Here is a 23,366-nt window from a genome sequence, read left to right as displayed (position 1 = left end):
ATTATAAGCAGATGTACGGGTGTTTCATGTACAGAAGTTTTCGTAGATTTTACGTGATGCACCATAATTTCACCTGGAATTGCAAAGTTTATGTTTTCATATCGGTGCTATTTGGAATTACACTGAAGCAAATACAGTAACTCCAATCCGATAACTCAGCTGCAATAGCATTGACCTAAAATCAGATCCGCTATTTCTTTTGTTGGACTCTTCGCTCAAAAAAGGTTTCAAACAGACACTGCAACATCGTTTGCTATTCACGAAATATGACTTCTCCAGAGAAAAAGCCACTAGTTGATGGTTCAAGCTCATCAGTACTCGTAGGTGAACCTCAATCGACGACCTCAAAGCCCTACAAAGAGTTCCATGCTCCGGCTTCCGGAAAGCTTGATTTCCCCTGGCAGAAGATTGGATCGTTTATTGATCCTCTGAACCCACCAAGTATCGAAGAGTTGAAGGCTATAAACATGGATTCTGGTGACTACCTCATTCAAAACTACCTGAAAGATAAATATTACTCAGACTTCTATTACAATTGCTCCTTGATGGTTGGTACATGTTTGTTTGCGTGGCTTATAGCAAGATTAGGAGGTGGTTTATTTTCGCTTGGCTTTGTCTTGATTTGCGCCTCCGCCTCATACCGGAATGAATTCAGACGCTTCAATAGAAACCTGAGGGATGATATGTTGAGACTCAGTGCTGCGAAGCAATTAGAGAACAAGGTTGAAACCATGGAATGGTTAAACAGCTTCCTTGCGAAATTTTGGGTAATTTACATGCCTGCTCTGAGTGAAATGGTTATCACCCAAGCAAACACTGTGCTTAAAGATGTAGCACCACCTCCACCAATTGATAAACTGACCTTGGATGAGTTTACTCTCGGTACGAAAGCACCCAAGGTTCATAGCATCAAGTCTTTCACGAAACTTGGTAAAGATGTCTGGCAGATGGATTGGGATTTTGGTTTTACTCCCAATGATACAGATGACATGACCAAGAATGAACTCAAAAAAAAGATTGACCCGAAGGTCGCTCTTGGAATCAGGGTTGGTAAAGGTTTCGTGGGAGCTTCTCTTCCAATTTTAGTTGAGGATATGTCGTTCAAGGGAAAAATGAGAATCACGATGAAACTAAGCAACAACATGCCACATATAAAGGTTGTGTCTGTTTCATTCCTAGAGCCCCCTTCAATTGATTATGCTTTGAAGCCTGTTGGTGGTAACACTTTTGGTATTGATATCATGTCTTTGATTCCTGGGTTATCTTCGTTTGTTAACAGCTTGATTCATGCAAATCTTGGACCAATGTTGTATGCTCCTAATTCCCTTGACATTGATGTTGAAGAAATATTCGAAGGCATGTTGCCTGAGGCTAAAGGTGTGCTTGCGGTCAACATTAGGGGTGCAGAATACTTCAATGACTCCAATATTAGTCCGTATGTTGAGTTTTCGACTGACCAAGGTGCTGTTGATCCCTACTTGACTGATATCAAGACAAAGACCAATGCTCCTATTTTCAATGAATTGAAATACCTTTTAGTCAACGATCTGAATCAAAAGCTCAATTTCAAGCTCATGACATTTGATGAAGATGACGTGCAGGAGCTAGGGACATCTTCATTTGAATTACTTGATCTTATGCAAAAGGAGGTCCGAGAAAAGATCGAAAGCAAGCTGACTAGACAAAACAAGCGGGTTGGGAAGATTGTGTACGATCTGAAGTGGTTCCCAGTTTTGGAAGGAAAAACTTTGGATGATGGAACCAAAGAAGCTCCTCCAGAATCAGAAGTTGGTATTTTCAGGTTTGTCCTCCAATCTGCGAGAGATCTTGATACTTCCAAATCAATGCTTGGCAAGCTATCCACATTCACCGAAATTTACTTCGGTGACGAGCTTGTCTCTACATCCAGAGTCGTCAAGAGTTCTAATGAACCGGATTTCAAGCTTGTATTAGAAAAATTGGTCCATTCTAAGTCCACTACCCCAGTCAGAATTTTAGTCAAGGACACTTCTTCTTATGGAACACCTGTCATTGGACAATACACTTCCTCTTCTTTGAACGATCTTATCTTCTGTACTCTTGAAGGAAAAGATACCATTTCTCTTACCTCTGGGAAGGGATACTTGCGGTTCAAGGCTGTTTGGAAACCATTGGCTGCTTTGGGTATGGGTGAAAACATCACCTTCGTTCCTCCGTTAGGGACTATCAGACTCAACATCAAGAAATGTGAAAACCTCAAGAACTTGGAGATCATTGGTAGCATTGACCCTTACGTTAGAGTACTCAGTGGTGGAAGAGTTGCTGCACAAACTCCGGTTGTTAAGGATGAACTCAACCCTGTGTTTGACGAGGTCATGTACATTCCTTTGATTTCCGAAAATCAGAAAATTACATTGGACTGCATGGACGTTGAGAAGTCGACTGATGACAGATTAGTTGGTTCTGCTTCAATTTCTCTGCACAAATACATTAAAAAGAACGAAAATGGAAACTATCTTGCTTACGAAGGCTCTTCAAAACTGATTTCAAAACCACTCGTGTACAAAGACAAAGAGCAAAGGGGAACAGTTTATTACTCCATCTCGTTCTACCCCACAATCCCCGTGTATTCGCAAAAGGAATTGAAAGAGAGAAAAAAGGCGAAAGAAGTGGACAGGGAAGCTGAACTAGAAGAATTAAACGAGCAGGCAAAAATGATGGAAGACTATAAAAAACATCCTAGTGAGTATGAATGGTATTCGGATAACGAAAATGAAGAAGTTGGCGTTCATAAAAAAGAAATGTCCTTCGAACAGCTGGTATCTCACAACTCCGGTGTATTGGGTATTAACATTATCTCAGGAAAGCTTTTTAAGCCTGACTGTTTTGTTCAGTTTCTTCTGGACGACCGTGCCTTCCCTGATTATACCACCAAAAAGTCCCAAGGACGTCATTTAGGAGCCGATGCAGGCAGCGCTTTCATTAGGGATTTGCCTAATGCTACCGTTTTGCTTCGTATAACTACGAAGGAGAATGTCAGAAAAAAGAATGAGGTGGTTGCCCGGAAGGAATTTAAAGTTAGTGATTTACTCAACAACGGCTTCAGAGAACCTATTACTCTTGACATCGATGGTAATTCCATTGAAGCCCAATTTGAATATATACCTACTGCAATTCCGCCTGGAGTGTCCGAATCTATGGATGATACTGGACTTTTGAGTTTGAACATTGTCCGTGCTGTCGGATTGATGGCAGCAGACAGAAACGGAAAATCCGATCCATTTGTTACTATAACAGTGAATGGTATGCAAGTTTACAAAACCGAGAAGGTCAAGAAGACTTTGAACCCAGTTTTTAACGAGCAAGTCACCATTCCTGTGAAGTCCAGGAGCAGGACTGAAGTCAAAACTGTCGTTTATGACTGGGATGTTGCTGGAGAAAATGATTTGCTTGGCTCGGCTCCTATTGACCTTACTAAACTCAAGCCAAAAGAAAAGGTGCCATTTGAAGTTCGTCTTGATACTCAGGGGTCCGTTTTCTTTGAGGGCTACTTTGAACCTAAGTATATGAGACCTGAGCTTTCTGAGTCTGGAGAGCTTGCAGGCCTTGCTGGTGCTCCAATGAAACTAGTCGGAAGCGCCGCTGGTTTCATTGGTGGTGCAGGAGTAGGCGCTGTGGATGCTGGCATGGGCGCCATGGGTGCAGGTGTTGGTGCTGTCGGGGCCGGAGTTACAGGGGTCGGCGCCGTTGGCGGAGGATTAATGAGAAAGTTTGGAGGAAAAAAGAAATCGTCAATGGACTTATACAGGAACGGCGATGGACAACCGTCCCCAAACCATATCAATGATACACAATCTATTCAGTCCATTAAAACAGGATCACAAGGTTCCTCTCCATTCAAAGCCAGCCATCAAAGACAAAACTCGGACATGACATCATTCAATTCGACCACGTTTGGTAGCAATACAATTCCCGGTAGAGTGACGATTGTGGGGCTGAGTGGTGCCAGTGAAAAGGATCAACTGCAGGTCAAGGTATTGCTGGTATCTTCTTCAAAAACCCGAGAGATTTACAAAACTAAGTCTCAAAAAGCGGACCCTACTGGACTTATTTCTTGGAGAGAGTCAATACCATTCAAAGCCCCACCAGATGCAAAACTGCTATTCCAGGTTAGAACTCATCACACCTTTGGTAAGTCTACAGACTATGGTGAAGCCCAGTTGGCACTTGAGGAGGCAGTGGGCAATCCGAGCGATTTCAATCTCCCTGTGGCAAACGGTGAGCTAGTGGTGAACTTTAGCTATGGTTCCAGCAACTAGAGCAATCGATCATTCATTTTTTTGTGTGTAATAGCGGAGTGTAATCAGTCAATTTTTGTCGTACTAAAACACCATGCGAATCTTGGCAATATGATTATTATGATAGCTCACTTGTCGGGCTGTGGTTTGACTGCAACTCTGCTATTCGTTTTCTCCTCGTCCAGAGACTTCCTGGGCTTAATAGTATTGCAACCAGGACGAGGATCATGGGGCCGTGCTATTTTGCCAGCATTGTCATCAGGATGCTTGTAGTAGATATAATTATGTAGAGCCATGTATTCAAGCTTAAGATGTTTTTTCTGAGTCCCCTTCCACTACAAATCTCCCTCATTTTATGCACATAGTTTCTACTAATATATAAATAAGATCAGTTAAAAAAAAAAGTGGTTCGATTCGATCTTGTGATGCAGCTAGTTTATTATCTCGGAGTAGTCTTTTGCCAGAATCTTATTGTCAGGAACACGATTCTGGTTATAATTTATTATTGCATTTATCATGTCTATTTAATGCTTAGTCGATCTCAAATACCTCGGATTCAGGAACTTTCTGACTATTGGTAGGCAAACTCAGCACGTAGAGCAAGCGACGGATTATTTGCGGTCCAGACAGGTTGTTTTCGTCACAACAGCACTGAATGATGAAGTGCTTTGGGCACAATAATTTTCTGAACTGAAGACGAAACAAGTTCAGCTCTTCTGCTGTCACCTCAATCCTAGCAAAATCGTCATCTTTGCATCTCGGACAATCGTACAAGATATTATCATAGTTTTCTTTATGTTCATCCTCCTTCTCGTCCTCACCGATCAGCTCTAGGCTGGATGCGTACTTGCGCAAAGCTTTTAGTGAAGGGCGCCCAACAAGAGTCGAACAACGATCACCTGACGATGGCGACCCAAAGATGGTCAATTTCTCAATTTGCTTTTTAGGAGTCCGTTTGAAAAGTTTGGATTTCTTTCGTTTTTTAATATTCAACGATGGTGTAAGGTCCACCGTGAAAGACACGTTCAGTGATTCGTTGTTATCCAAAGCTTCTTCCTCAAAATCTTCCTCAGAGATTGTGAAATCTGAATCCCCAAGTTCCACATATTCGACGTCTTCGGCCTGATGTGATGAATCAAAAATGTTGTCTTGGTCGCTCAGCGACGTGTTTGTGTTGTATGAGAGCCTATGTTTGCGTTCCAGCATTTCAGAAAACGAACTCCGGCGTCCAAAGCGTCCTTCCAAAGCGTCCAGATTAAAATGGGTCGAATTATACGTTTGCGGCCTGATAGGTAAAGCAGAAGCGCTTCTGATCACTTTCCTCAAGGTTTTTTTCGCGTTCAAGATATTGATCTCATCCGAGTATTCATAATCCAACTGATCTTTGTAAATCGCAACGCCATCAGCTTCTTCTCGAGGTATGTGCTGAAGCAAAAAACCGATGTATGAGTGGAGTTTTTCATTTTGCAGTTCCAGAGATTTCATCTGGAAGCTCATTTTTGTAAGCTCTTGTGAATACTTCCTCTCTATGCTGTCTCGTTCGATATTGTTAAGGATGTTCAGGCTCGTTTGTCTACTACTCTTTCTTGAGCCAGCGACTGTGTTTATGCCCAATTCCTGAAGTTCTTCAGCTAACGTGGCTTTAAGATCGTCTGTGATTATATCTGACGCCTCGTTCATTCGAATATCGGATGTGGAATCCATGCTTAATTCTGCCAGTAATTCAGCGTATTCATCCTTGAGCTTTTCGTATCTTTCTTCAAGCTCACTAAATCTCACCTTGAGCATTTCAAGCTCCTCGATGATCAGAATCTTTGAATGCGCTTCTAATTGGTTCTCTTTTTCCAAGATTGTGATTTTTTTGGTCAGCTTATCCACTTCTAATTTACTTCGTGAGAGGTCATCAACATGGAGTGATATGTTATCTGTCTGTATCTGCTCAAGTGACTTGTTATTTTGTAGTAGGTTATGCAATGTCTGATTCAGCTGGTCAATTTTTTTTTCCAACTTCTCTCGTGTTTCCGTCCAGTTTAAGTATTCTTTATCATGTAGTTCCCTCTCTTGTTTGAGTTCGTTGGTGATCGTTTTGTTATCCATGGAAAGCTCATGGATTTTGCGTAAGTGAAGGTCTAGTTGCTTCTCTTTGTCCATTAATTCGCTTTCCGCTCGTTCCAGATGACGAACGAGGTCGTTGATGCGTATGATGGAATCTCCATATAAACGTTCCAGTTTTCTATAATCATTGGCATTCATTGCAACTCCGGACTTTGAGCCCTCAGCATGAGAATTATCTAGTATATTTCCGAGATCTCTTAGTGGTGATTTATTCTTTTGTGAAGCGCCTTCTTCCGTTTGGCTGTAAATGCTCATGGATATATTTTCGTAGTCTGATGACTCCATTCTTTCTCACACGGGCATTTATCGCAATAAATAAGATGTATATAACTGAAGCTCCTTCCGGTTTCCAACCGATCTATAGACTCTCAATTCGATGAATGATTGACCCTGCTCTAACCCGTGTTCAAAGGACCGTATAAAAATGTTTTTGTTTATGTTTTTCTCAATAAAATATTTAGCAGGTGCAAGGAGTCCACGCCAATTTATAATTTGATTATTCTATAGATGCGAATCTCAGGTGTACTTTCAGGATACCAAATTCCATCAAACCTCAAGGGCTCCATAATTGTCCAATCCCATATCTTATCCTGAACTCCGAGATTGAGTAATCTTTCCCATTCCTTCAAAGTGGCCTCATTCCTCACAGTGGCTGCAATGTATGCATTTCGCACTAACCTGAAGCCCTGATTGTTTTGAGTCATTGATTCATATATTAGGCTGACAAGATCATCTAAAATGCTGCTATCGTATGTGACATCTGCAGCTACTATGGTATCAATATTCGGATCAGGAAGCTCGTCTTCGCCCCAACATAGTTTAGATATTGAAATTTTGGGCGATTCTACCGGTATATCATTCAATTGCAAGTTGGATGGTAGGTTTTCTATCAACTGGGAGTCGCCGTCTGTTATGCATATTTTTTTCACAGTTGGATGATATTTATAGAGGGCCATGCCTACCAGACCTGTTCCGCAGCCAAGTTCCAAAACTGTCGAATCTTTGAGATCACAGTAGTCAGTATTCAGCAGGTACTCTGCCAGATATAGAGACGCCTCCCATGTGCGCAATCCCGTAGTCCCCAAACCTGATATCACATTTGGTGCTTCTCGAACTTTTAAATTCAAATCTTTATTGCCTGGTTTAGACGATACGCAGTAGGATATCACTTCGGTTTGAGTCGGGCTCAGCGGAGCCGCTTGAAGAAGACTGCTTAGTTTTTCATACATGCCATCGTTGATTTCTTCGCCTTTTTCCTCTATGAATACGATGAGTTTCTCTATAACCCTCTTGCAATAGTATGCATTTTCGGGCTCGATCTCCTGCAAAACTTTCAAAATCAGATCTTGATCTAGATTTGGAACAAGCTCAATCTTTGTAACGGGCACTCGTTGACGTAATTGTCGCGCTATTCTCTCCATTGATTTACAAGCTAAAATAAAATTTTAACACTGCCTGGATTTATTTATCTTATACATTCAGTGTACCAAAAACTCTGAGTCTCTTGACCCCACCGTCGGGGATCATGGTTAGCTTCACGTGTGTGACAGGCTGGTCTGACATAGATTCATATTCATGTTCTCTGTCCGGCCCAGTCTTAGTCTTTTCGACAAGGTATGTCCATTTAGGGTCGTCCACAGCTGGAGAGTATTTCTCAGTATTGATGCCTTCAATTGTTATGAACTGAGGGAAGTTACCTCTGTAATGAGCTGTATCAACGATCAGCTTAGTGACGTTAGTTTTGAACCCAAGCTTAATGATGGCCCAATCGGTATGACCGACAGTCCGCGATCTCTTGGTTTCCCAACCGTCCGACATATCATGGCCACGACCTGGAAGGAGCAAGTTATCAGCAGAACCGAAATGCTGGTCTGAAAATGCAACACACACGCCTCCGTTATTTGCACTGGCTGTATCAAGTATGCTGCTGATATCTTGTGGTATCACAGGATAGACTGTTCCGTAAAGTCTAAATCTTGCAATTCCTCCGTCAGGATACATCCTCAATCTCACATGTGTATACTTTTTAGGCGTGATCTCCTTGCGTTTGAAAAAATGCCTCTGAGAGGGGCCGCATTCAACTTTCTCAATGACTTCGTCCCATTGAATGCCGTCAAAATTTGAGTCGTCAGTAAGAGTTGCGGCTTCGACAGAAATAAACGGAGCATGATTACCATTGAAAAATGCAGTATCGATCTCGCAACCGATCAAAGCTGCCGACGAGACGCCCATTTTTATAATCACCCAGTCAGCCTCCTCTGGGTTGTGCCTTCTGGTTTCCCAGCCATCATACCAGGCACCAGCATATGTAAATTTAGTAGCATCTCTGATCGGTGCTTTAGGTTTAATTAGATTCTCTGCGGCTGCGAACCACTCGTCGGAACATCCCAACACTTTCCCTCCAAGCTTTTCACCAATAACGTCAGTATACCTCTGAACGATTTCAGTTTGAAACTCTGACTCGCTTAAGACACGGATCATTGCGAAGAATAATTGAGGATGATTGAATTTATGTATTTAGAGGAAATCGCTCAGCACTTTCGGAATTCTCCGAGGCTTTTGATATTTACACGAGATATACCAACATGGGTAAACTTGTAGATAATGAATTTAACGGAAAACCGGGGCCAATCAAGAGTTCCAGCCGTCCAATTGAAAGCCGTATTCACTAATCTGCGGAATCTCAAATAAGTCTGGGCTTGAATGAAGATTGCGTTCAATGAACTTCATGTAACCATCTTTTCTTAGTAATATGATAGTCTGCGTTCGAGTGCCATAGTAATCGGACCCTGTGTCCGACTTCACCGGCGGTATAAATACACTTTTTGGGAACATGTCGAATGCTTGGGAGAATGTGAGGCCCTGCCATTGGGTTGGCTCAGGGGTTGCGGTGGAAAGCACTGCGAACAGATTTTTAACTAGTAACTCCTCTGACCAGTTCTGTGCCACTGAGGATTTGATAGTATCCTCGAGCGCATTTGTACCAATGCGCACTTTGGGCCATGGTTTATCAAATTCAGAGTTCGAAAGTCCCACGGTGGCCCGTCCCTTGAGAACACTGTTCTTTTTGCTTGATCTATTCGAAAGTATGTGTAGAGGTTCAATACCCTCAGAATTACCTCTTCTTCTTTTTAGCTCTCCGTATAGCAGTGAGAATCCTCCAACATGCTGAAAATTTTGAGTTTGTTCCCCGACTACTTTTTCCCATATATCAGAAGGCTGTTTTGATTCGAGAAACATGACCGGTATAAGCCCCCTTGAAATTTCTCCAACGGGATCTCCAGTGTATGGTTCTCGGAAATTCACCAGCACAGCAACTTTTCCAGCTTTGTTTACCCCTATCCATGTCCCATGCTCCTCTCGAGCAAGATCTGCAGGTCGTAATTGTGTCTGTGACTCATCTTTGAACGAGGCCAATTCTGTTTTACGGCTGAAATATTCGTCTCGATTGGAGAGTAATATAAATGGATAGTCGGGATGCAAAGACGAAGTTAGTAAAATACACATCTAAAGAGGAACTACTAAGATGTGAAAAAAAGTTGGACTTTTTTAAATCGCGAAGCCTATACTTCAACTGTGTCTCAGCTGCTGTGCTCAACGAGTTGAACTCGTTGAAGTTTTGACACGATAGGTGCTTCGTCCCAGTGTATTTCTTCAGTTCAAAAAAACTGGGCTTAACTCAAATAGTCATTGGTTTTCCGGCTTATCTGAAGAGTCATAAGATAAGGGACCAAGTCTAGTATAAAATACGCTAAGCTGGCCCAAAAGAAAAAAAAAGTTAATCTCCTCTGATGCTGGGGCACCAAATTAAATCCCATTTTGTTCTTGATGAAAACAAACTATTTGTGAACCATGGGTCCTACGGTTCGGTTCCGAAAGCTGTTTGGTCCAAATATCAAGAATTGATGCTCAAAGACTTATCATTCCCGGATGAATTCACTATCACAGAGCAGCAGGACCTGATGATAAGATCTTTGAAAGTTTTAGGTGAATTTGTGAACACAAGTTTTGAGAACTTGGCGCTTGTTTCTAATGCCACCTCGGGCATTACTGTTGTTCTTAGATCTCTCGACCTCAAAAAAGAAGACAAGTTCCTGATCCCTTCCACGATATATGCTGCCTGTGCGAACAACATCGACTATTTGTCAAAGCGAATTGGGTTCAGCGTGACAGTTTTAACTCTTGACTACCCTCTTGAAGATGATGAAGTGATCAGATTATATGAGGACGAGCTCAAAAGCGGTGAATATAAATATTGTTTCTTTGATGCAGTTACTTCGATGCCGGGAGTCAGAGTCCCCTATGAAAAGTTGGTGCAGCTTTCACGAAAATATGGGGCATTAAGCATTGTTGATGGAGCGCACTCAATTGGCCTTATCGAGCTAGATTTGGATGCCGTGAAACCTGATTTTTTTACATCTAATCTTCATAAATGGCTTTTCTTGCCTCGAGGAGCAGCATTCTTGTATGTGGACCCTAAACATCAAGACTCCATTCAGCCTTTGCCTATTAGCCATACCTATAAGGATTCCAAATTTTACCAGAGATTCCTTTTCACCGCAAGCAATAACTATACATCTTTCTTCTGTCTGGATGAAGCACTCAAATTCAGGCAGGAGATATGTGGTGGCGAGAAGAACATTCAAAACTACTGTTTTGGCTTGGCAAGGCAGGTACTCAACACTTTGGGTGGCCAGGAAAAGTTTGAAAATTCAACACAAAGTCTAACCACGGCAATGGTAAATGTGAAGGTGGATGTATCCAGCGAGCTATTGCAACATATTAAAGACAACTTTTTAGAGTTCAAGGAATATGCTGCTAAAGGAATGTTCTCAAAAGATAGCTTTGTACCAGTAGCATATACCTCAACCTCGCTGTTTGTTAGGTACAGCTGCCAAGTTTACAACGAGCTAGAAGACTACAAAGTTGCACATTCGAAATTTCTTGAAGTGTTGAAATCCTATGAACGAACAGTATTCACCAAATGATTCGCTGTGGGTCTGGCAGATCGTCCCACTCAAATATATAATTAAAATAGATCTGGAATAGAGACCTTGACCACCAGTAATTCCATAAACATTCTAGTCCCAATCGTAACTGAGAGTGGTCTGCCACTGGCTGCACTTGCAGTCTCCAGTACACTAAAGGTAAAATAAAATACCGCGGCTCAAATAATGGAGATGGAGCGACAGTGAGGATCACACACGTCACAAATGCGATAAATAGCACTTTCGAGTGGTTTTTGGTAAAAAGTTTGTACACTGTATAGGCAGAATAGTGGTAAATGGGAATAAGCAAATATTTGGAGTACCAAGTCTTGAAGATGATCCTTCTCATGATATAGAATGTATAGTGTCTGTTATCGGCGAGAATGAATGGATGCAAAAAAGTGAAGTTTTGCACAATGTAAAACATAATGAAGATCCAGAAGCCGTTGAGTACCAAATACTTTCTGGCGAGTAGTATCTCAAAATAACCTCTAATAAATGCCGGACTGAGCCACAATGTAGCGGAAAAGCTGGTGATGAACGTAAAGCAATAAAACACTTGAGCTAAATGAGGAACAATAACATGGTTCTCCTTGTCCCCCATAGTTATGCCCCCGTTACTGATAACAAAATTTATGAATGCGATAAGAACCATTGCGAAAGGACAAACGATCCTCCAACTTGCAAATGCCTTGCGGACAAAGACGGTAATATCGTATTGTGCAAAATCGCGATAGTTGTCCTTTGCCAACTTGTCCACCATAACTGCTAGTGCAAAGGCTAGCCAAACGATGTTGGTTTGTCGGAACAGGAGACTGATTGAGCCCAACAAACAGGATAATGTGGCTGATATCAAAGTGGGTTTCCAACAGACTGCAACAACGTATGATTGAACGATGAGAAGCGTGGACCAAACGTCTGTGTAAAAAAGAGTATAATAAATCGTCAGCAATGGAGAGGAAAATAGAGAAACAGCGGAAAGACCAGAGTTGTGATGTTTCTTGACAACCAATGTGGTAATGATAAGGAGCACGCCGCCAATAAAATTAAGCAATCTTAAATTAGCAATGGAGAATTCCAATCCCGTGAGTTTAAGCCACCAAAGTGCGAGATAATATAGACCCGGGGGCGTGGTGATCTTCGAATCCCATGAATCAAAATTGCCATTCCAATACTCCTTTACTTGGTTCACGTGAAAGATTTCATCAATGAAAGTATAATTGACCAGATCGTTTGCCTGGTCAAAATATGGTTTGAAAATAGAGACGCTAATTGCTGCCAAAGCAACGTCAGGTACAAGGTCCATTTAAATTGAAATCTATCTTTTTTTGTCCTTTTAGGCTTTGAAAATAAATTTGAATACAATATTTGACGTAATGGTATTAAAAACACAATGTTGTTATTCCTGTCGTTCTTCATCCTAAGCGTTGTCGGGTATCCGGAGTTGCAGTCTAATGATACTGCAGCTGTGCGGGCAATTGCTATGAGAACACAGAGAGATGTGATGAGAAATAACAGTATTATAGACACGGCTGTTTATGGCATCGATCTTAATAGAGTTGTCTTTGATCAATTTGGATACAACTCTTCATCGCTCTCTGTTTTTCAAGATATATTATGCACTGGAGTGCAAGCTCTGGTCTTGAACCTTTATTACAACGAAGCCCTCAAGGATTGGGGGTTGTGCGATCTGAGCTCCAATACTACAAGCTTGGGTTGTCAAGACCCAGGCAATTTCAATATTTCAGCTGTGGTGACATCAATAAATACTGTCTTGGCGAAGACAGATACCGGAGTCAACAAAAACATATTCTTCTTACTATTGAACCTCTTTTCCACTTTCAATAAGGACTCTAAGTTTCGCACAGGGATTGGCGTACTGTCGTCCTCGATAGCAGAACTCTCATATGCCAGCAGTCCAGCTCTCCTGGGAGAGTTAGACACCGTTAACCTCAATAGCTTTCTTTTTGGGGACAAAAACAGAGCCATACCAGTGATATTGTCCAACAATCTCTATACCAACACGTCTTACAATCTAAGCCCTGATCTGAATACCCTTTATCAAGCAAACACGACTATTCCCATCATGTATAGTCCGAATGACAATTTGACATGTTCAGCACCAAAGTCGTTCCAATTTGCTTACGACACCCCTGCAAATCCTTATGATAATAACTCATTCCACAATGCGCTTGTCTGTGGTTATTCTCCGATTATCAGTCAGAGAAGCCAAGATTTATTTCAGATTTCAAAATTGCTACCATACAGTATGTGGTCTTGGGATGCATTTCAACCAAATCTCACAATATCAAGGTCGCTGAAAAGAAAGAACGATTCCTCGGAAGCTAAGAAAGATGATTATCTGAACAGATGTGGCATAGTAACTCCCACAGGATGGAAGGCCACGTCCTGTCACTTAGATTTTCAGGTGGCGTGCGCAGACAGGTTGAACTCTACGAGAATAAAGCTGACTTCCGACAAGTTCACGTATTTTGAAGCTGGGGCGGCATGCTCTCAACTTGATGGAGACTATGTTTTTACTGTGCCTTCTTCACCGTTAGAACAGCGCACCCTTATCAATCTATTGGGGGGCGAGAAATCAGCTTGGATCGACATGAACTCGCTCTCGAGCTCAAACTGCTGGGTCAATGGAGGACCTAATGCTGTCTGCCCATACCAGCCCCTCGTTTCCAAGACCATTTTCAAGGAGATGATAAGTCTTGCATCTGCCATTGCGCTTGTTCTTCTATTGCTTCTTCTCATTGTTCAAATGGATAGACTACCAGTTCATCGCAATAGAAGCCATTGGCGTCGACTGCTCAAACATAAACTACAAAACGAGTTTGAAGGGATTCCTTCATGAGTTCTCAATGTTAATAATGTTTGGCTACCTAATTATACAATTAAAGTGTTGCAGCAGCTAATTATGATCAGCCGTCTTCATCTTATAATCTCAAAACTGCTATCAACTCCTTCTTCCAACTCGATGAGCTCGCTGCCAAAAAGTCCGCTATCGTATTCACCATTGGTGAGATCATATTTTGAGTTCCAGATGGAATATATCCGGACAGACTGGTCGCTAATTGCGGTGCAAATTGACTTCGAGTCATGAGAAGAGACCGCACTCAATACCCTAATGTTTGATGTCGATGCCAGTTTAACCTGCAACTTCATTGATGGATACGAATAAACAGATATTAAAACCGGTTTTTCTGTGTTATCACCAAATCCGAAGGTTGCAAGTATCTCCTTCCTCGATTTCGACCAAATCAAAGACGTAACTTGTCCCTTTGTCTGGATTTTGTCGAGTAAAGTGCCTGTGTTTGTGTGCCAGAATCTGATGTTTCGATCTTTGGATCCTCCCCCAGTTGCTAGTAAATGTGGCATCCATGGACAGTATGCGATAGCCTTGACAGCAGCTTGATGAGGAAGACAGGATTTCAAGATTGGTTTGTGCAAATCAGTGATGTCCCAGATGGTACAGCAATTGTCATTTCCTCCAACCGTCACTTGGCGCTTGTCTGGACTTACGTCGATACCACAGATTTGCTGTTCATTGCATTTGAAAGAGCACCCGATAGAGAGTCGATATTGAGGTGAATTCTGCCCATTTTCTACCTCGGTCAACTCATACAGTGTGACTTCTCCTAGATCATCCCCTGCAAAAAATGAGTTTGTGTCCTTGATCCAACAAATACAGCAAATCCCTGTGCTGGGCCTAAGAATCGAAGTTGTATTGATCGTTCTTGAGTTTTCAGAATATATGATAATTCTGCCCGTTTTGGTACCAACAGCCAGTATATCATTGTAACTATATGAAACGCATGAAATAACCTCTTCTATTGTTTGCAGCGGTGTTGTTCCGGTTTTGTTGCTCCAGGTGTAAACCACGGTTCCCAGGCCTACAGCGATCCGATCACTTTTCTTGCCCCAAGAAACTACATTGGCATAGAAATCGTTCCTCAGTCCTGGAGCATCCAAAACCTTGAATTTGACCTCCGTTTTGATTTTCTCTTTTGAGGTATTACTCAAACTGGGAGGACTTGCAATCGTGCTACCGCCGATGTCCGATTGAGATGGCTGTTTATTCTCAATCATGTCTGCAATGGCTTTTTTTCTCAGACTAGACACTTTGGACGGCCTAAAATTCAGGATTCGGGACTTAATACGAAACCCCAAAGCTTTCGCAACACTTACTTTATGGACACTAGCGTCTTCTCTCGGAAATGGCTCTGACTCTGATCTGTCGTTAACAGAGAGGTCGTCAAATCGTCTTGCGATTTCATCTTCTGTTAAATTACCAGTTTGTCTTGTGGATGACTCTTGATTTGACCTCAGAAGAAAGTTATCATCACGAATCAGAAATGGGTTCTCAAAGAACCCGTTTTCGCCAGTTATTGGGCTTCTTATTTCATTTTGCTTATTGTGGAATCTCGAAGAATTAGTTATAAAACTTCGATAGTACCCTTGATTTCCATTATCCTCTAGCGTTGAAATGAACCTGTCGGTGATATTGTCGTAATTAGGGTCATTTCTCGATGTGTAGTTATGGTTCCTAAAAGACTTTTGAGACCCATACTTGCTCGTCTGTTTTAAGCTCATAATCTGGCGGTCGTTGGGATCACGACAATAGGAGAGAAACAAAGCAACTGAGGAAGCTGTAAGTAGCAAAGTGTAGTGATATATCTATAAGAATATGCTACCGATAAGGAAATATATCACCTAGCGTTAGCGTTAATTCAATTATTTTACGGAGCACATTTAGAAAAGGCGGTGCAATAAAAACCGTTTTTCCCAAAGTGGAACTCTTGCGGGGGGCTAGACACTGAAGCTCTCTGCGTGGAAATTGAAACCGCAATCATTAGCCCAAAGTTGGACTCTGTTCACAAGACCAATAGGACCTGCACCAATAACCCATGTAGACTCATCCAGTTCTCCTCCTCTTTCTTGGAATCTCTGTTGTCTGTTTTTTACGAATTGCTCATTAAGGAAAAGCTCGTCTTGCGCATCCGAGCCCAACATATGACCATCACTCTTTTGATAGTGTAATTTCTGGCTTTTGTTTTCAATTGTAATTTCATTGCAACACACTGACTGGCCGTTGTGTATGTCTATCAATGGGCCAATACACGAAGAGCCAGTGCACCAATTGTAGTAATGAATTCCCAATTTTGGCCTTCCAAATTCAATCCGACAAGCTAAACCCTTGAGAATCCAGTAATCGGCCAAATCATCATAGATACCAGAAGAGGATGAGTAACGCAAGCTGAAGGAGTCACGTTGTTGGGCAGATTCCGCAGGGGTGTCAAGGATTCCTGAATACAGCGAGGAGCTTCTAGGAACGTTTGGTTCGGGGTTTCTGCACTTACCATCTAGATCCAAATCGACATTTTCAAACTTGTCTTCATCCTCAGCAGAGTATCTAGATTTGAGTATCTCAGCGTGATGGCGAAGAGGGATGTATACAGCCCTGTTTTTCTGCGCTGAACTTTCGTGAGCAATATTAGGGTCGAATTCACTAGCCATTGCTTGATAGTTTACCTTGGACTGCATCAGAGGTGACTTTTCATGGTACTGCGGAGAGAACGTTCCATTGAGTACCTGTTCCTGGTTTGAAAGCTCTGTCTGCCTATTGAGACGATGAAGTTCTCTTATCGCTCTTTTGAAACTATAAATCTCCGATTGACTATAGGAGCCGGTGATGAAAATATCAATGCAGTCGTCGTTGACTAGTATATTTTGAAAGTAGTCTAAGATTTTGAGGTCTTCATGATCCCTGAGAACCCAAATTATCTTCACGGCGGCTCCATTATAACTAAGTGTCCTCAAAATTGGGAGAGCAAAACTGATTGCAGATCCGCCAACAACTATTAAGCATTTTTTGACTTTAGTATGGAAGAGGAGCGAACGTGGATTAGCATTTTTCATTGGCTTCAAGAAGCTCAAATGAGGTAGATATGCCCCTGTGATGAGATATTTCTTTTCGGACGACAAATCGAAGCGTCCTTTTCGGATGATCATCATCTGTTTTTCGTCAGATGGTAGGGTTGCAATCGTGAAAGGATGTTGAACTGGCACCAAAAAGTGTCGCCAGATTTGTTTCAGATAGTTAGAGTTGTCAAACTCATTCATTCTCAAATGGCAACCCGGCATTATTGACTTCACTGCCAGTGCTGATCCAGGGAAAGTCACAAGCAGCAGATTTGCAGAAAGTTGGGTCACCTCAATGGAGGAAACTTTGGAGATCCTAAATTTGAAGTAAATTTGGTACACCAAGATTGCGGCATTGATGGCAGTCAGGTATGGAATAGGTGGTCTGACATGAACGTACAGGAACAGTACTGCCGTCCAAGTGCAAACGTAATGAAATCCAAAGAATACCTTGTAAAACCTCCGCCTCATTTTGGGCAACGAGGTGACCAAAAGTAGGATGAAACAAACAAGTGCGTAGATGCCATAGAGATTGTCGCGTTTCCGGATTTTTGACATAGTGTTGCGTTGCCAAAAAATCCAGATGTACAATATCGTGTGAACTATGCTTTGGACAATCAGTATACGAGAAAGCCATTTATGTATTGGCAGCAAGGTGAGGTATAACGTATCCGGTAAAGGCGATGGGCGAAGTGTTAAGAACAGGACTGTGGGTAGACAGTATGTTGCCACACGTCCTACTCTAGCGGCCAAAAATTGAATGTCGGAATGCAGTTCAAGTGCTGACAGAAGACCGAGAACAATGGTCCAAAACAGAATGGTTTTTATCACTTCCAGATGGAGCGTGAAGTAGTTGTTTCTGAAACGGAGGATTTTGATTCTGCGAACGATTTTCCTGTATATTTTCCATGTAATAGGTTTTGCTATTTGATTATAGTAGGGAATCAGTAGAACAAGAATCATGGTGACAGCAAACGTGATATAGCCGTACTTGACTGTGATTTTCAACCTCAATGCTTTGTTTTTCCCCGCCTGGTCTTCGGGAAGAAGCCGAGGTACCCAATCCCAGAACATATATGCAAGAGTTAACGGCAATTTTCGAATAATACAGAAAAGTATGCAATTGTTTGCAAGTTGATCCAGAGAATATAGGCAGGTTATTTATCTAATCGATCTTTCGTAATCATCACATCCCTGCACAGCCTTCTCAAGCGCCACTTTAGTGTGTGTTTTTTCTTCTCTGTCACACGTGACTTTCAAAAGGTCTTTGTGCACTCCTTGGACCGCGGTTTTAATTCACCAGAGTTCAAATGGCAGAGATTTATCAACAGAGCCTCCTCACACCAAAAATTAGGCCCTGTGAATGTTTTTTTTCCCCCCGTGGTGCCCACGCGGTAACCAGGCGCTGGCCCCCGGTGTGAAAGCGGGAAGCTGGCCTAGTGGTGAATTTTTCATTTTGAAAAAATTTTTAAAAAACCAGACCTGTATCTACAGCTAGTTTAACCTATACCTGTTCAATATGGCTGACTTTTCTCTCACTCAGGAGGATCTGCAATTGTTGATTGCTGCCAACGCCCACTTAGGTTCCAAGAACACCAACGTTCACAACACCTCATACATCTACAAGACCAGACCAGATGGTGTTAACATCATCAACGTTAACAAAACCTGGGAGAAAATTGTTCTCGCTGCAAGAATCATCGCTGCTATTCCAAACCCAGCTGATGTTGTTGCCGTTTCTTCTAGAATCTACGGTCAAAGAGCTGTCCTCAAGTTTGCTTCCCACACTGGTGCCACTGCCATTGCTGGTAGATTCACCCCAGGTTCCTTCACCAACTACATCACCAGATCGTTCAAAGAGCCAAGACTAATCATTGTGACAGACCCAAGAACCGATGCCCAGGCCATCAAGGAGTCCTCCTACGTTAACATCCCAGTCATCGCTTTGGTTGACTGTGATTCTCCAGCAGAGTACATCGATGTTGCTATCCCATGTAACAATAAGGGTAAGCACTCCACTGGTCTGATTTGGTGGTTGCTCGCCAGAGAAGTTTTGAGACTCAGAGGTACTCTCATCAATAGAGAAGAGCCATGGGCTGTTATGCCAGACTTGTACTTTTACAGAGACCCTGAAGAACCAACATACGAGCCTTCTGCTGCTGATGAGCTTGCTGACGAGCTTGCTGAGGGTGCTGCCGAAACTGGAGAGGCTGAATGGACTGCTGAGCCTACCAACGCTGACTGGGCTCAATCCTCCTCTGCTGCTGACTGGGCTGCTGAGGGAGCTGAGCAGACCGAGAACTCTGAATCGTGGTAATTAAGATACTATGTCTCTTTCTGTTAGCAAAAAGTTAAGTCAAGTAATACATACATTGGTTAACCTGCGTCGATCTCCGACGTTGCATAGTATAAATCCAATTTATTATTTTTGAAAAATAACATCTTTGTTTATGTTCTTACTCTGATATAGCCTCAAATTGGTTCTTGAAAGCGTTCTTATCAAATTTCTGGTAGTGCTGTTCTTACTGACGCTGATTTTTCTTCTTCTATATCAGGTCGTTGTTGAATTCGTCACTACTCCTGTCTTGTTGCCCAAAGAACAGCACTAGCCCATGCAAAAATCCATTGTCTCCATTTTTTGGCCCATAGATTTGCTGAATCCTGTGTCTGACCAAAATTTGGTTGTAGTTGGATACAAGCTCAACAGCCAAATTGTGGTGATTGACTTTATACAGTACTCAAACTTCAAAAAGCTCAATTTAAAAATAGAGAAGAATGACCTTTGTCTAGAGATTATAGGCACAGTCAACTTCCATCATTTGAACTATAGAAACTTCAGGTTCGATGATAGCACAAATATGCCTGTCATGGAAGCACACGAAAACCTCATTCTGTTTAAGCCTCCCCTATCCAAGAAATTGGAATATTACTCCATTAAACCGATTTCCGTGGATATTTTCTGGACTGTGACCCCTCAGGATGTGTTTCCTTGCTCTCAAACATCACCGAACAAATTGGATTTGCATTTCGGTAGGCCTATGAGAGCCAGAGATCTCGAAAATGTCATGAAATTCATTAATCTCACAGAGTACACAAGATACAAACTTCTAAACTCCCACAATGACAAAAGCTTCTTTTACGCGGACACCATTGGCCATTTTATCAACTGGTTTGGCTCTGTAATACTTGCTTTGTACTGTGCAACCTTTCAGCCAATTTGCAAAAAAATAATCACCATTTTGACCTATCCGTTGTGGTTCGGCCCAGAAACCAAGATATATGTCACCCTGTCGACTTGCAGCTTTGTTCTTCACCAGCTGAAATTCAGAGCCAAGCAGCTTCACCACCTTCCTAATCAATTTCAACGGCTGCGAAACTCCAACTATGAAACCGAGAGACTGTTGATTAAAGGGACAAGATTTTCTCCCAGTGAATATATCAAATTCTATAATACGCTTTGGTTAATACTCAATGACTTACTCATGGGTATTGTGATGTCAAACATTCTGTCTAAATATCACAACGTACTGGTTCAAGGAATGAATGTACTGGTCTTGAAATTCGAAGACTCGTTACTATATTTAATCAAGTGGCTCATGAGTTTTCCTGGTGGCTTTAAACTTAACAATGAACTTGCTGAATTCTTCGGAGAGCTCTTCATGTGGGTGCTCGACTTCTGGAATGAATATGTGCTCCGAACAATGATGAACAACTCCTCTACTATCATCAGAGCTATTACACTGCTAGTCAAATTTGGCGGACTAAATATGCTCATTGCTTCCATTATGGACATTCTGGATATAACAAGTTTGCACTTGCGCTGTTTCTACTTTGCATCGACTCGTGTTTTTAATTGGCAATGGCATATCATACAGTCTTTGTTCAGACTATTCTACGGTAAAAAGTACAATACTCTAAGGAACAGAATTGACTCTCATAACTATGAGTTTGACCAGTTGCTTTTCGGTATAATCATATTCACACTTTTGGTTTACCTGTTGCCTACGGTGATTGCGTTTTATTTGAGCTTTGCTGTGGGTCGGCTTCTCACTCTCCTCCTTCATACAGTTCTGGAATCTGCTCTGATCACGCTTAACCATCTGCCAATCGTGGTTCTTCTTCTCAAAGCAAAACATAAAGAGAGATTACCTGGCGGTGTTATTTTCGAGTGCAGAACTGCAGCCAACAATACTCCCTATTTCCAGCTAATGGCAAGACCACTGAGCTTGAAGGAAATCATCAGTAGCCACATCAAGTCGATGACGATCTTCAATCTTAACAATCTCCGAGAGTTCCAGCTTGAAGGCTCCGAGGCCAACATCAAAAGTGTCATTAATCAATGGAACCGCGTATCGCTGGTTCGAGTACTTAAAAACATCGCATTTGGGAACTTCATAGACAGCTTCGACTATAAGAGACTGTTCTAATGTATAAAGATAGGTAGCTTAATCGGTTGGTATTATATACAGATCTATTTCCGCTTCTTTGTTGGAGCTTCAGATGGAGTCTTCAACTTCTTTGGAGCACCTTTTCCTCTCTTCCTCAACATTCTCACTCTTCTCTGTCTGTAATCTTCGTCTTCGTCGACAAGTCTGAAGTCATCCACGCGCCAAAGCTTGAAAATCTGGAACACAGTTGGGAAATCGGCAGGTCCGTAATAATTTGATATTATTTGGCCTTTCAATGGTTTTCTCAGAATCTGTGCCTCTGTTCTCAACCGCTGAGGATTGTATGTAGTTCTGAATATATTGCATTGTAGCTTCGTTAGCTCCTTGAGCTTTGCCAGTTTCGGCGGGTTGAATAGTCGACTCGCCATATTTGAGAGAAGCACTGGCACCACAATTTATTTTTCAAATTTCAGCGACCTGTAAAATTTAGCACCGCCGCTTTGTGGCTTGTGTTTAGTCTATCACTCGATATCAATTTTGGGTCCTTCATCAATGAGCCATGTGCATTTGTTTAGTGAGTTGACATCAATCACAAACAATTTGGATCTTTTCATTCCACTTGGAGTTCTGTATCTTTATGGACGGCCTTCAATGCCGTCCAAATCTTTGGAGGCCCCCGATGGTTGGAGTTGGCTAGAGCTGCCGTATCAAGGCGACCTGGAATTGCAGCCGGGCATAGGCTTGAGCAGTATCATGCTTGACCTGCGCTACTTAAACTCTCGGGGACATGTGAGGATGACATATAAGCCACTTGAAAGCGAAGTTTCGGTGGTGAGGCTTTATGTGTTGCCTCAGGATGTCAAAGATTCGCAGGTGGTGCAGAAATTCAGATCTCTGTACGCTCGTGGCGGACGCGCAGACAGTTGGCATGCAAAGACATATAAGAACGTTATGCTAAACTTGATTAAAGTGCTTGATTACGACGAGGGTGCCTGGAATATCGTGTCTGATAGCCAGCTGCTAAAGTATCTCAAGAGCCATAACATTCTTCTGTTTCCCTCGATGAGCCAGTTCAAAGCATACAACCTTGCAGATATAGGGAAAACCTGTTTGGATGAGCCCTTTGATCATCATTTGAGAAGAATGATAAAGTGTCTGTCGTATAGGAGATGTCTAGGAGAACCCAAGAAAGAAACAATTGAAGACCGACTCATCAGAATATACAGTCAAGTCAATTCGCCTAATTTCGATTTAGAGCAACTGGACTCCGGGTCAAGAGAGACCATCAATGAAATCTTGAACGGAAAGATTCCTGGAATGAAAAGTGACCTGTACAATTATCAGAGACGAAGTGTTGCCAAGATGTATGAGAAGGAGGTCTCAATCAGATCAGTTCACATTCCCAATTTGATTATACTTCCTCGAGGCAGCAAATCATATTATCTGGACATGCAGTCTCTGACACTCATGAATAATGCCTCGCTCTATCATACGCCAAGAGGAGGGATATTGGCGGAAGATATGGGATTAGGAAAAACGTGCATATGCTTGGCCCTTGTATGTCTTTCAAAGTATCAGATTTCCGAGATTCCCCGAGAAAATCGCTCCAGAACCACTCACAAGCATATGCTGAGCCTTTTGGATATATGCGCTAAACACATCAACGA

The 23,366-nt window shown here is 42.1% G+C and overlaps 12 protein-coding genes across 12 annotated transcripts; 5 read left to right on the top strand and 7 right to left on the bottom strand.

Moving 5' to 3' along the window:
* The first annotated feature begins 121 nt into the window (after positions 1 to 121).
* Positions 122 to 4,608, top strand: OGAPODRAFT_17190 (uncharacterized protein). The gene has a single exon (XM_018354956.1). It carries the CDS (start codon positions 990 to 992, stop codon positions 4,296 to 4,298), a length of 3,309 nt encoding a protein of 1,102 aa, XP_018209350.1. The 5' UTR covers positions 122 to 989; the 3' UTR covers positions 4,299 to 4,608.
* A 130-nt stretch (positions 4,609 to 4,738) lies between these two features.
* Positions 4,739 to 6,784, bottom strand: OGAPODRAFT_17189 (uncharacterized protein). The gene has a single exon (XM_018354955.1). It carries the CDS (start codon positions 6,675 to 6,677, stop codon positions 4,809 to 4,811), a length of 1,869 nt encoding a protein of 622 aa, XP_018209349.1. The 5' UTR covers positions 6,678 to 6,784; the 3' UTR covers positions 4,739 to 4,808.
* Positions 6,785 to 6,877: 93 nt separating this feature from the next.
* Positions 6,878 to 8,873, bottom strand: OGAPODRAFT_95435 (uncharacterized protein; the record flags this gene model as incomplete). The annotated part of the gene is made up of 2 exons (XM_018357749.1): positions 6,878 to 7,779; positions 7,880 to 8,873. The coding sequence occupies 2 exons, from the start codon at positions 8,871 to 8,873 to the stop codon at positions 6,878 to 6,880; spliced, it is 1,896 nt and encodes a 631-aa protein (XP_018209348.1).
* A 150-nt stretch (positions 8,874 to 9,023) lies between these two features.
* OGAPODRAFT_77744 (uncharacterized protein) lies at positions 9,024 to 9,899 on the bottom strand (the record flags this gene model as incomplete). The annotated part of the gene is made up of 1 exon (XM_018356367.1): positions 9,024 to 9,899. The coding sequence occupies one exon, from the start codon at positions 9,897 to 9,899 to the stop codon at positions 9,024 to 9,026; it is 876 nt and encodes a 291-aa protein (XP_018209347.1).
* A 281-nt stretch (positions 9,900 to 10,180) lies between these two features.
* On the top strand, positions 10,181 to 12,616 carry OGAPODRAFT_17188 (uncharacterized protein; the record flags this gene model as incomplete). Its single annotated transcript, XM_018354954.1, has 1 exon — positions 10,181 to 12,616. The coding sequence occupies one exon, from the start codon at positions 10,184 to 10,186 to the stop codon at positions 11,378 to 11,380; it is 1,197 nt and encodes a 398-aa protein (XP_018209346.1). The 3' UTR covers positions 11,381 to 12,616.
* OGAPODRAFT_102448 (uncharacterized protein) lies at positions 10,181 to 12,686 on the bottom strand (the record flags this gene model as incomplete). Its single annotated transcript, XM_018353114.1, has 1 exon — positions 10,181 to 12,686. The coding sequence occupies one exon, from the start codon at positions 12,684 to 12,686 to the stop codon at positions 11,370 to 11,372; it is 1,317 nt and encodes a 438-aa protein (XP_018209345.1). The 3' UTR covers positions 10,181 to 11,369.
* Positions 12,687 to 12,773: 87 nt separating this feature from the next.
* OGAPODRAFT_95431 (uncharacterized protein) lies at positions 12,774 to 15,172 on the top strand (the record flags this gene model as incomplete). The annotated part of the gene is made up of 1 exon (XM_018357748.1): positions 12,774 to 15,172. The coding sequence occupies one exon, from the start codon at positions 12,774 to 12,776 to the stop codon at positions 14,241 to 14,243; it is 1,470 nt and encodes a 489-aa protein (XP_018209344.1). The 3' UTR covers positions 14,244 to 15,172.
* On the bottom strand, positions 13,604 to 15,982 carry OGAPODRAFT_95430 (uncharacterized protein; the record flags this gene model as incomplete). The annotated part of the gene is made up of 1 exon (XM_018357747.1): positions 13,604 to 15,982. One exon carries the CDS (start codon positions 15,980 to 15,982, stop codon positions 14,321 to 14,323), a length of 1,662 nt encoding a protein of 553 aa, XP_018209343.1. The 3' UTR covers positions 13,604 to 14,320.
* A 123-nt stretch (positions 15,983 to 16,105) lies between these two features.
* Positions 16,106 to 18,385, bottom strand: OGAPODRAFT_95429 (uncharacterized protein; the record flags this gene model as incomplete). The annotated part of the gene is made up of 1 exon (XM_018357746.1): positions 16,106 to 18,385. One exon carries the CDS (start codon positions 18,383 to 18,385, stop codon positions 16,199 to 16,201), a length of 2,187 nt encoding a protein of 728 aa, XP_018209342.1. The 3' UTR covers positions 16,106 to 16,198.
* Positions 18,386 to 18,793: 408 nt separating this feature from the next.
* On the top strand, positions 18,794 to 19,697 carry OGAPODRAFT_17187 (uncharacterized protein). The gene has a single exon (XM_018354953.1). It carries the CDS (start codon positions 18,831 to 18,833, stop codon positions 19,626 to 19,628), a length of 798 nt encoding a protein of 265 aa, XP_018209341.1. The 5' UTR covers positions 18,794 to 18,830; the 3' UTR covers positions 19,629 to 19,697.
* Positions 19,698 to 19,786: 89 nt separating this feature from the next.
* On the top strand, positions 19,787 to 21,738 carry OGAPODRAFT_77738 (uncharacterized protein; the record flags this gene model as incomplete). The annotated part of the gene is made up of 1 exon (XM_018356366.1): positions 19,787 to 21,738. Exon 1 carries the CDS (start codon positions 19,924 to 19,926, stop codon positions 21,736 to 21,738), a length of 1,815 nt encoding a protein of 604 aa, XP_018209340.1. The 5' UTR covers positions 19,787 to 19,923.
* Positions 21,739 to 21,755: 17 nt separating this feature from the next.
* OGAPODRAFT_17185 (uncharacterized protein) lies at positions 21,756 to 22,145 on the bottom strand. Its single transcript, XM_018354952.1, has one exon. The coding sequence runs from the start codon at positions 22,125 to 22,127 to the stop codon at positions 21,783 to 21,785; it is 345 nt and encodes a 114-aa protein (XP_018209339.1). The 5' UTR covers positions 22,128 to 22,145; the 3' UTR covers positions 21,756 to 21,782.
* Between the last annotated feature and the right edge of the window lie 1,221 nt (positions 22,146 to 23,366).

Source organism: Ogataea polymorpha, assembly GCF_001664045.1.
Source record: "Ogataea polymorpha strain NCYC 495 leu1.1 chromosome Unknown OGAPOscaffold_6, whole genome shotgun sequence".
In the NCBI taxonomy this organism is placed as follows: domain Eukaryota; kingdom Fungi; phylum Ascomycota; class Pichiomycetes; order Pichiales; family Pichiaceae; genus Ogataea; species Ogataea polymorpha.
The sequence above is the reverse complement of the archived record's forward strand: the minus strand, read 5'-3'. Positions and strand labels throughout refer to the sequence as shown.

Bases quoted from the DNA above. Each gene is read 5' to 3' on its own strand.
- OGAPODRAFT_17190 (XM_018354956.1), top strand. From the start codon at position 990: ATGACCAAGAATGAACTCAAAAAAAAGATTGACCCGAAGGTCGCTCTT.
- OGAPODRAFT_17185 (XM_018354952.1), bottom strand. From the start codon at position 22,127: ATGGCGAGTCGACTATTCAACCCGCCGAAACTGGCAAAGCTCAAGGAG.
- OGAPODRAFT_17187 (XM_018354953.1), top strand. From the start codon at position 18,831: ATGGCTGACTTTTCTCTCACTCAGGAGGATCTGCAATTGTTGATTGCT.
- OGAPODRAFT_17189 (XM_018354955.1), bottom strand. From the start codon at position 6,677: ATGGAGTCATCAGACTACGAAAATATATCCATGAGCATTTACAGCCAA.